The sequence below is a fragment of the Argiope bruennichi genome, chromosome 3 (assembly GCF_947563725.1).
Source record: "Argiope bruennichi chromosome 3, qqArgBrue1.1, whole genome shotgun sequence".
Lineage (NCBI taxonomy): Eukaryota > Metazoa > Arthropoda > Arachnida > Araneae > Araneidae > Argiope > Argiope bruennichi.
The window spans coordinates 145234207-145246543 of NC_079153.1; the positions used below are offsets into that span (position 1 = coordinate 145234207).

Consider the following 12337-nt stretch of genomic DNA (forward strand, 5'->3'; position numbering starts at 1 on the left):
TGGTGAGAAATAGTGCTAATCTTATCCGCCTGAGTGGGGCAAGATGATTATATCTATTACAGCACTTGTAGACGTGGTAAAAGTTTCTTCGTCCTTCCGATTGAATTTGCTGCCCGTTAGTATGAAAGTCGACAGCTTTAACGAATCGCCCGAATGAGCCCCATCTTGCCCCACCCTCCTTCCCTTACATCGTTATTTTTTCAGTCATTCTTATTGTGAGATTTTTTTTTTTTTTAATTTTGGAGTTTTTTTTCCCTGATAACTATAGAACTTGATAATTTTGTGTCAGATATAGAAGCCGACATGAGAGTCGTTCCTCGTTTTCTAAATTATAAAATACGACTCTACAGTTTTCAAGGAACTTACTTGATGACATTACTTACGGTAAAATCATCAAGAAGGCATGTTTATAGCGATGTATTGGAACTGAATTCAGTTCTAAATTCCAGAATCGTTATTCCGAACTGTTTATATTTAAAACATTTAATTTCATGGAATGACATTATAATTTCATGACTGATGGTTGCTCGCTTAGTTCCAATTAATTTTTGTCACTGATTATAACAACTCTTCTGTAGCGTCATTCAGAGACGGACTCATTCATTTAACTATCAAACCAATATGAAAATGTTTGAATTCCACATAATTAAAGCTAATTTAAACAAATGAGCATTTTGCAATTCATATTAACATTTCAATCAAAGTAAGTAAATAATGAATTACCAAATAGTCTATTGTTAAATTATGCTATTTTCTCGCAGAGCGTGATTAATTGTTCTTTACTGTATTATTAGTTGATATTAATGTTACTGGAGAACACTCAGATTATTTATAAATTAAATTGTTTACATGTGCAACTTTAATTTTGAAATTTATCCTAAAACCTTTTTCCAGTTGCATTGCAGCTCTGGGATTAAGTGAGAATAGTGCCATTGTAATTGTAGCTGCTATGCTTATATCGCCGATTATGGTAAGTTAATTGAAATTCTTACTTAAAAATATCTAAAAAGGCATTTTTTTAACAGGAAAATTATTTATTATTTTTGCATTTTAATAATTTTTTTTAATTTTTTCATTTATTTATTTATGTTTTTAACTTTATTAATGCATTATATATCAACCAACCATTAATACTATTTTGTGTTTTATAAAATTTTATGATGTGAAACATTTTAAATCTCAAAATAGACGTCGATTGCAATCGGTTTTGTTTTTAAAATGGTTTGGTTTTTCTGATCCTTAACGATTCATTATTTTCCTTTCGTAAAAATTGTCAACCATTCAAATATCGTTCAAATAATGCTAATCATCTCTGTCAACCAGTTGGTTTCACCAGGATTAATAGTTGCTAAACACTTCAATTACATATTTTGTGTAGCATTATCTTACTGGCATCCTTATAAATAACATATTTTTAAATTTCAAATTTTGATAGATATATAATTTAAAAAGTTTTCCACCTTCCAGTTCATTGTGATATGTATTTCTTTAATTTTCTGTCTATATCTTTACGCATCCAATTCTATCAAAAGATAGAACAACACATCTTAAAACTAGACATCCTTTAAAATTTTTTCACCATTGTTCTATTTTTAAGTTAAACCTTAATTGTAAGTTCAACACAATTTTATTAAAAGCATACCTTAACCTGAAACCTACTCAAAATGGAAAAGAAACGAAATCTTTATATTTGAGCATCAACAGTAGAAAACAAGTCGGATGAAACATTTGTAGAAATCCTGAAAACAGTTTGAATTTCAATTCGCCAATGAAATGCATGTGGTAAAATGTACTTAAAATATTTTGATATAAATTAATTAAAGATAGAAAAAAATGCATCATAAAAAATAGCAATTATTGAAACGATAATTTTTTTTAAATTTTACTATGTTGTAAAAATCATGTAATATTTTCGTAATCATATTATAGCAAAATCAACTATTATTTTAATATTCTAATTAAAATAAGCAAATCACACTTAGGTGCACATTTCTATCATTGAAAGTATACATCGACTCAGTTTGATAGAACTAGCTGAAATGGCCTGGCCTGTAGAGCGCCATCACATATACAGACAGACGGACACGCATACATCTTTATTAGTAAGAAAGTTTAACTGCATTGCTGTCTAAAAAATTCTTCAAAAATAAATATACATATATAAGTGCAAGATCAGAAATAATAAAAGTGAGCTGCTTCAGAAGACTTATTAATTGCTAGGGAAATATGTTTTTTTAAATGAAAGTATGCAGTTAGATAAATATATTTAATATATCTCCTAGTAAATATAGTGACAGTTTTTTTATCAAAAGTCGCGGATCTTCTTGCGATCGAGTATTCCATTGCATCTAAACCAAATCAATCGCTTTAATAGTTTTTTTAATCCAGTAAAGGTTTCTTGTGTATGATTTTTATCTTTGCATGTAATGGTTTAATTAATTGAAAAACTCTGGATTATGCGTAAATTATTATTCGATATGCGTCTTATAGTGAAAGCTTCGATAAACTGAAATGGTCGATACATGAATAATCCGCAATATGCACAAATGATTCTCAAATCATGACTTTGAGAATGTTATAATAGAATCCTTATCACGCAATTATAGAACCATGGAAATATTACGACTGGTTCGATATAAAACTAAAAAGAAATAATAAAGGATCAATAGTATTGTACAAAATATACTGGAAACCCTACTACATAGTAATATGCAGTTTTGTGTTAGTTTAATACTTTAAACCTTGTATATGTCACATCTCAATCTTAAATATGTTACTTCTTATTATTTTAATTATCTTTCACATGTGTTATTATTTACTGTTAAGTAATGTTCATTTTATCTTTATTTATTTGCATTATTCTGTCATTATTATTTTATATCGAAAACGAAGAGAAGTAATTGAGACACGATAAAGAAAATTTCCATTATTTCAGAAATCCAAGAAAAGTAAATACTTAAAAAGTAAAAGTAATACTTTGAAGTACTTAAAATTTAATAGTCAGATGAATTTTAAAATAAGAGAAAATATAATAAGTGCAAATTTAATAAAATATCATATAATAATTTTTACAAATAACAATTAAATTCTGCAAAAAAAAATATTTTAATAGAATTCTGACAGTGTAAACATTGTAATGAGGCGGAGAACACAATGGCTTAAAACAAGCAAAACTTAATAAAATAAAAGTGTGTCCAAAACACAAAATTAAACAAACAAAATAATAAAAAGTTTTAAAAAAAATCACAGAATTACAAAAACAAATATATGTAAATATAAACTGATAAATAAATCATATGATGAATAATGACGGAAAACATGTTCAGTTTCATAACTATACTAATAATACTATTAAATAGATAGTAATAATAAACATGTATGAGTCATTCAACTTTTTAGTTTTTAAAATAACAGCCCACAAGATAATGTAATTAACATACATTTTACCAATATTCAATTAGCCTTGTACGTATAAATACGGAAAGAGATATTTATGAATACAAATTTGCAACTAAATAAATAAAATAAAAAGTAAAAATTTCACTGTTCAAACTGTAACAATTCAAACTGCTTAGAAAATGTTTCCTCAGACAGCCCACTTTTTTTAAGGGTCCCATCATGGCGTTCACATTTGGTATAACCATCCGGGATAAGAAGTTGGTCAGGATGGCTTTGAGGACGGAGCTCATCGGGCTATCTATTTGTCTCATTTCAGGTAACGGAAATTCTATTGTACTGTTCGTTAGTCTATCTGTTATAGTTACTTGATTTGTCAGCCATGGTGACATGGTGCTTTCCGTGTGATTTGGTCTGATCTTCTTTTGAACCTGTATCAAAGACGATTTTGAGCTACTGCTGGAATCATATCTGATTTGCATGTACTGTGCTGTGACTCCGGGTCTTTTTCCTCCCACAAGGGATCCACATTTAAATAAACGCAGTGCATATGGTATCACTGCTAAGAAACATTTGAAACTGTTTGCAGATTCTCATCTATCACTGGCAACGTCTGTTTAATATTTGAAAACTGAAGTTGCCCGTAGATTTCTGCCATTTATTACATCCTGCTGTTTAATTTGTTTTGTATCAATTTTTAACAGATGGAATGTTTCAGTAACTTTTTTTCTAATTCTCAATGGCAATAAAATATTTTATTAACTTTTTCAAAAATTAAGTATCAATTAATCAACAGTTAAATTTTAACTTCTTACCATTAGTTGGTAAAAATTTCGAGTTAAAAAATGTTAAAATAGAAAATATATACAAATTCTGAAGTTCTGCTCATCTTTGAAAACTTTTAATTAAATTGATTTTTTTATCTCAAAGTAACATTAAAACTATTAAAAAATCATGTTATAATGACTAACTGATATTTTAGAATGATTCATCTGCTTTTTAAGATGCTCTGTGTTCGTTTTCAAAACTTAATCGATGTTTTATTTCAGGTTTCTTATTTGGTTTCATCTGCGGTAATTTCAGCGAAACGTGGGGCGCTGGGAAATGGCCCACTACGGAAATGGCGGGCAGGTCAGTAATAAAAATAATCTAAACGACGCCGTTTTAAGAATGAAAGTTTCTATTACGAATTCTATTTAAAATTGATTTTTGAAATGTTATTAAAACTAAACTGAAATCGATATCACTGAAGATCTATTTATTTAAATTTTAAAGATGAGAAATACTTTTTATGTAATAATAGGCACCATATTTGTTGAGAAAGAATGTTGAAGTGGTGATTAGTTTTAATTAATTAAAAGTCTAATGATGAATAATCTTTCTTAACACCCATTACATAAGAAATAATTATATGTCAAATAAAGTGCAACAGAACGAGATTCTGAGTGTCATGATGTTTCCATTACACAGTTTACAGACATTACCATTCACAGTTTCCATTACACAGTTTAGTAAAACAGCTCCCAAAATAGTCATGAGAAAAATTAATCAGATGCCTCTGCCCCGAATTTTCTCGAACAGGATGTAACGTGCTTTATGCTATGAGACGGTTGTCTCCTGTATTTCTCGATTTCAAACCCGCTGTAGAACATTCGCGCTTCATAATACAGTGGGAAAAACTGAATTGTAATTTTTTGTTGCCTTGCTTTTAATCGATTGGGTTCAAATTTAAAACAGATTTGTTATTTTGGCGACAAAATCACATATCAAATTTCTAATCTTTGTGTTTTCAGTTTTTGGGATACATGATCAAATTCCCTTGTTGACTAGATGCAAAATATGATATATATCTACAATTCTCATATAACTCTACCGTGCACACATGAAAATAAAACATGTATTGAAATGTTAGCTCATTATGAATCAATATTGGCTAATATGTCCAGTTTGTAAAAGCGAAATGTTTTGTATTACGATCAAGTAAATGCAAGACAGTGCTGCCCTCGAGTAGGGTCTGGTATCAAAAATTTGATAACGCAGAAGTTTGATGAGAGGATAATCTCCCGCCATTTTATGATCCCCTATCTCACATGATGACGTCTGTCTCATTCAGCTGGCTTTTGACTGTAGGGAAACCTGAAATCCAGATTGTGTTTCATTAAAAAATTTTCTTCAAATAGGAGATTCAACAAATCTTTCATCACATGGTACTTGCTTCCGTACGATAAGTCATCTGCTCTATCATCGTATGTAAGGGCTGGAGTGTCGAATTTCCGAAATATTAAAATATTTGTTTTACTATTACTTCTCTTTCCTTTATTGTGGGATTTCTTAATTTCCATTGTCTCTACTTAGCGCTGTCATTTTTTACTCTAAAAATATCATTACCGTTTTTAAGTTTTTCACTTATTAGATCACATTTGCGTGGGGAAAAAATGAGAATTTCGAAACCTTGTAGCTGAAAATTTCATTCAAACCTTCTCAGAAATCTACAAACTTAATGAAAAAGCCACATTCCAAGTGTTATGCTTTCATCTCATTGTGTTTTTTGTATTATTGTATTCACAGATATGTGATTCTAAAAACCTCTCGATATTTCGTTAAGGAGACAGTAAAAATCTATCTCTAAAATGTCAGAAATTGTTTAATAACACAATAAACAAGAAGTGCATTTATAGACATGCAAGGTTAAGCCTCCTTGTTGTAAAATTATCATATTGTCCATATACTGCACCTGTCTTTTTAATTAGCAGTTTTACATGATGTCTCTACTCCATTTAGATATTGAAATGACTTAGCAATCGATGACTGCGCATATTACGCAGCGCGAACTGCACGCTGTCTTAAGCTGGTTATTCAGATTATACGGCTCCAGAGGAATGATGGCGATCCTCGTCATTCCACTGACTTTTTTCGATTATCCATTTATGTCAATAATTCGTTACAACGTCTTGCCGTATATCTCTTTTCACTTACTTCAAGCCTCTGCTTCCAATGTGAGTTCAGTAAGCCATCCATCCAAGTGGTCTGACTAGATATACAATAGCAGTCGATTGCAACAAATCCTGTCGATACTGCTATGTTCAATGGTGGCCGGGTGGTCTTGCCATATACCTCTTTTCACTTACCTCAAGCCTCTGCTTCCAATACAAGAAGTACACAAGAAGCTGTACACAAGAAGAAGAAGGTTGGATATCCAAAAACCGTCCTCTCTACACCATGCCAAATTAACTCAATTGACATTTTGGAGTGCCATCATTCCATACCACGTCAAATCAACCTTATGCTTATCTGCGATGTTATATCTTTCTCCTTCCTCTCGGACATGCATTAGATTCCAAATATTGACGCTTCGCGTTTTAAACATATTGTATGAGCTTAAATCTATCCCATTACTCAAAGGTTATATTATCTGGTGTGTTAGCGCAGTGCGTTTTGGATAGCTGGTCGATAACATCTATAAATATGTGTCATTTTAACTTTGTAGGGATTATATTTCAGCTGCGTCATTTTTGTAGAAACGATGTGTCCGTTCCAGATATTATTAGACAGCGGTAACAGTCCCCGAAAATAGTCATAAAATTCTATGTAACTTTCCGCCGATATACGAGACAGTCATTTTGTGCTCACGAAGTGTTACTGAATGTGCTACTGAAACTTGATTGCGCAATTTTACTGGGCCTCATTTAGTCCTTGATGAGATACAAAAACTGTAAAACGAAGGTTTGTCCTTGTAAATTTAAATTTCTTCCTGAGAGTGCTTTCGGAAGCATGCTAGACCTCTCGATGACATTTTCGTCTGTAATTCATTTTAAGAAAAGACATTCCAAGCAGAAGAAATTTTTGTTGTGAGATTCTCTATGTGAACATGATTTATTTAATGTGCCAGTTTCTTTGAGCCATTTCTGAGTGACGTTATCATACACTTATAATTATCGTCTGCTAAATATAAAATAAAAGACATCATTGGTTGAATTGTAATAATTTGCTCTTTTAGTTACAGAGCAACCTGGTTTATTCCCAATTTTGCCCTATCACATTAATTTATCTTCAGTGTACTATTCTGATTCTGATCAGATCAGTGTTCTATGCACGGCATAAGATATTAGTTATTACCTCTTTAGCACAGACTGGAATAATAGCATGTCATTTCGCGCATATGATTAGTAATCGGCAAAATGTTTTGCAAGGCAGTTCACCCAGTTTGGCAGCTGATTATTTTAGAAGGTGTTCACTAAGGATGGATTTTGCAAAAATAATTTTATATGATTTTTAATTAAGGATTAATCAATTGAGATTTTTTTTCGATAGTTTCAATACACATTATTGATTAAGGATAATTTTTATGCCAGTTTTAAATAAAAAAACATCAGTATAAAATTAATAATTCAAAAAGTCAATTGTATTTCACTTTTACTAAATATTTCTTAATATTTTAAGTATATTTAACAGCAGTATAATAACTAAGTTTATAAACATGCCCGTTACAACGATATTAAATATATATTTTGCTATACAACTCAACGTCTCTGTAATTAAGTATAAATTTTTAAAAATGATATAAACACAGATGAATGCATTTTAAAACATTACCATGATGTGATATTTTGATAATATGTTATTTACCGCGTACATTTTTCATTACATATGTTCCTTAATTTTCATATTCAAATTTTCAATGCTACTTATAACTCAGTTTGTTTCAACTCCCTATGATATATTGCGGGAACGCATCTTTCCTTCCAGAGGTATGGTGAGAAGTTTGTGGTCCGGCTGCCTGATCGCTTTGCCGTCCGGGGCCGGTGTTGCCATGTCCGTTGTGGGCGGCAATGGGGCATCACTCGTCGGAGTGGCCATCTCTGCATCTTTGCTTCCTCCAACAGTCAACTGTGTAAGTAGAAATGCATACGAATTGAGGATGAAAAGATATCAAAAGAGACAATGTTGCTTGGTCAAATCACAGGAATATCAGATTAGAGTCTTCATCTCATGCTCTTTTCAAATTACTTAAAGGATTCATTAGACACTTTTCATCTTATAAAACGCTCATTTAACACTTTAATATAAAAAACAATGAGGCTTTTTTTGCTTTATATTCCTTACCAGTTTTAATTTTCAATTGATACAGAGTGCGTGAATAATTCTCGTGTTCAATTCAAAGTATTGTCTGAAATAATTCGTCGAAAATATTGAATTTTTTATCCTTTTATCTTAAAAATTTCACATATGTCACTTATTTTTCAGAGCTGTGGAGAAAATAAATTGTACATTGATACAAAATCTGACGCGAATGGCTGAAAAGTGTTTTATAAGATTTTATTTTATTTTATTTGTCTCGTTTCATATTTGTAATTCACTTTCATTTACTTCCTGGTGTGGTAGAGATATTGAAATTTTTTTATACGCATACTTTTCGATAACATTTCACTATTTTAATATGTTCAAAACTTGATTATCGATAAGTCGATTAACGTAACTAAAGTGAATTCTTATTCCAAATGCATGCGGTCACCTTTAAGTAGATGGAAGAAACAATTCAAGACTTTATGGATCATTTTAAATTAAAGACTAAAAATTAAAATATTAAAGAATCTAGTTTATAGGTTACTAATAAAAACGTGTGTCTTAAAAACTCCTTACTAAATTTTCTGCGTATTAGAATAAAAAATGACCTTTGGAAAGGACAGAAAATCACTTTATCTATCGAGCACTCTTGTCTTTATCGCAGATTTGTTCTGTTGCATATTAATACAAAATTATAACTACTGAGTTACTTTATCGGAAATCCATATTATTATTTCAACTTAATTTTAAAATTTATCGGACAAATTTTCTTAACTTTTTTAATACAAAGATTCATCATATCATTTCTTTATTTTTTTTACGTAATTTCTTTTTTCAAGGGTCTTCTTTGGGGACTGGGAGCTATCAAGACTGTCAGGAGTTTATACCAAAATACTTATGTGGTAAGTTTATTTTATCCTAAGGCACTTCATATTTTTAATCCAATTTTAAAATGGATCATAGTTGATTCATACTTAATACATTTAGGATTTTTATTTTATGTATCTAGGATGTGTTTTTTTTATTCCAGAAGGCAATAATATTTTTTTTTGCACATTTTTATTACATAATCACCATAATCTTGGCTTTCGATCCCTTCTTTTTCTTTCACTACAGTATATACTAGGAATCGAAACCTATAGGATTTTCAGTCAGTTGATTTATAGAAAAAAAAGTATGTTACAGGTTGCACTCAATACAAAATATATCAATACAACAACTATACAATACACAATACAATTACAAGAAAAAGAGTGTGTTTGTTGAAAAAAAATGAGTTCATGAAATTTTATGTTACTTGGGGAAGGGCATGATTGGGATATCAATGAAAAAAATTATTCTGGATTTGGAGAAGAAAACAGGTTCTGGAAAAACTGCATTCGTTTTTTTTATTTTGGATATTTTGTTTTCAATACGTTATTCCATCCGATTGGTTTGAGGTCATGAATAGGTGTGCTAATGTGAAAGAATTTTGTGAGAGGGCAGCTCTGGTATAATGAAGTGGATCACCCCGCACCAAAGCGACCCGAATTTTTGATATGGAATGGCTTAAAGTAAAATTGAAACGGGCCGTGACCAGTTGGAAAGATTATGCCTTGCATATTACTTGGAGTTATTTGCTGACATGGCCTGCTTGACTATTGTCTGTTGCTGTTATTGCCCATATGTGCTTCAGTCCATCCTAACTGAATAGAAGGGTTCTTTTAACCTTAAAGTTGGGCAAAATTAACCACTATGACTTGGCAAAACTCCAAGTGTTAAAAACTTAAAATAAGTAATAAAAATTTAGCGATCAATTACCGAATTTCATATAATTTTTACTTTAAAGCTTTCAAAGTGAATTATTGGCAAAAACACTTCACTCAGAATGTGAAAAATCTCTACTATTACTAAATCTTGTGGTATAATTTGATAGATATTAAGCAGAAATATTACATATTAGAGACCCACATCATAGCGACGACATATTACTCACCGAAGGGTAAAGAAAATGTCATGATTACCTCTTAATTATTCATCACCCACAAAACGTGGCCTCATCTTTGCTATTACTGTATGTAAAAGAAGACTTTTCATGCTAAGTCTGAAACACACAATAAAAGTAAACGATCATTTCGCTTAACATCTATTTGCCCGTTACCTTACACTGTGACGGAGTTCCACGTAAATCAGTTTCCTCGGGCAGCTGGATTGAAGAAGTCTCGTGAAAAATGTTATTACCCTCGTTGCCAGATAAATACATTTGTAAAAAGCACACACAAATTCTATGAATGATAAAATTATTGATTACAAGATATGTTTGCAATGAATTGTAAAAACCATTATTAAGTAAATTATATAATTAATTATTTATTTATAATACATCGAAATATTATTTATTCATTTATCTGATTAATGTTATATTCCATTGGCAAATCAAAATGGCGAGCTTCAATGTTTTATTTGTTTTAAATTTATTATTTTTATAATCTATCACAATAATCAAATGTTTTTATTTATAAGGAAATTGTTAACTGATAATTATGGTTAATCCCTGTATCACGAAAACGGATATCAAACCTGCAAAGGGGTAAGGTAAATTGATATATTGGGTTTTTGCATTTAATATAAATATAATTAGAAAATATAATTAGAAAATTATGGGCTATTTAAAATAAGCCAATATCACAGAATAAAGTTTTTAATATATTAAAAGATTAAAAGTAGTGTCGCCAGTACTTTTCCACGACTGCAAGTGAAAAATATCTGGGAATTAATTAGCACTAAACTAATTTAAGGGCATTTCACCGTTACACTGGGACTGTCCCTGGAAGCCATCTCTCGCGGTTGTTAAGATGTTTCTCTCACTTGATGAAGTATACCTTGTACAGTGTTTGAAATTATGGTCTGATATTCGGCTGTCTCCTTATTGTGCACGACGAATGATCTTTTTATTTCAGGTGTACGATATCTACAACCATACTGTGAAACCAGCTCTGCTTCCGCCAGACACCTACACTCCAACTTACTACCCGCTGATGGACAAAGAATGTGCCGTTCTCGGCATCATTAGTTTCCTACTGACCATCCTGAACATCATATGCATTATCATTGCGGCGCTTATCATTTTGAAGGTAGGGCGACACTTCTGCTATGGGCTCTTCTTCGGGGATCAGTGCATTTGGGGTGATAAACGAACCCTATGGAGATCAATGTAATTTTAGAATATACGCGTTTAAGGTTGTGTCATCTGATAATTCTTCTACTCTGTCAGCCGCTGGATTTACGCGGCACCTTTAGAGTAAAAATACCTTTCTGCCGTTTTAGTCATTTTATTTTTTTGCTTCCAGATTCTCAAAAAGAAATGCAGGAAAAAATAATATAACTTGAAATGTTTGAATCTTTTATTGAGACTTTCAAAACTGGGAAGGTATCAACGAAATTAAAAAAGTAAAATAAAATTAAAATAGCTTTGATGTAGTGATATGGTGTCAACAAAGTTTGTAATAAATATAATATTTGAATGAAAGCTACAATACTGAATACTACAATTAAGAAAGAATTATGCTTTGAATCCGTATTATGCTAAAATACTTCTTTAAAATAAATTTAGATTTTAATTTAGTCCAAATGAAATGTACTTTTAAACATAATTCATGAAAACATAAATAATTTTCTATTTTTATAAAATTTTCTGAATTGAATTCTTATTGAATGTGCTGATTACCACGATATATTTACCGATTATTAATATAAAATATAACGCTTTGTGATGAAATTGTGAAGCATTTTATGGAAATGACTTGATAAATAAATATTAAAATTAGGTTTTATATACCAAAATTTATTTGAAAAAGATAGAATAATGCAATACAAATATTTATAGTGCTTTACACTC

At 30.7% G+C, this 12337-nt stretch overlaps 1 protein-coding gene across 2 annotated transcripts in view; it reads left to right on the forward strand.

The window, feature by feature from the left end:
• Positions 1-12337, forward strand: part of LOC129963216 (uncharacterized) — a 126211-nt gene that overhangs the window by 90091 nt on the left and 23783 nt on the right. For both annotated transcript variants that reach the window (XM_056077404.1, XM_056077403.1), the window contains exons 7-12: positions 895-970; positions 3610-3715; positions 4446-4527; positions 8143-8287; positions 9300-9362; positions 11400-11573. In XM_056077404.1, the coding sequence (XP_055933379.1) occupies positions 895-970; positions 3610-3715; positions 4446-4527; positions 8143-8287; positions 9300-9362; positions 11400-11573 (646 nt within the window). The remainder of the gene's footprint in view (positions 1-894; positions 971-3609; positions 3716-4445; positions 4528-8142; positions 8288-9299; positions 9363-11399; positions 11574-12337) is intronic.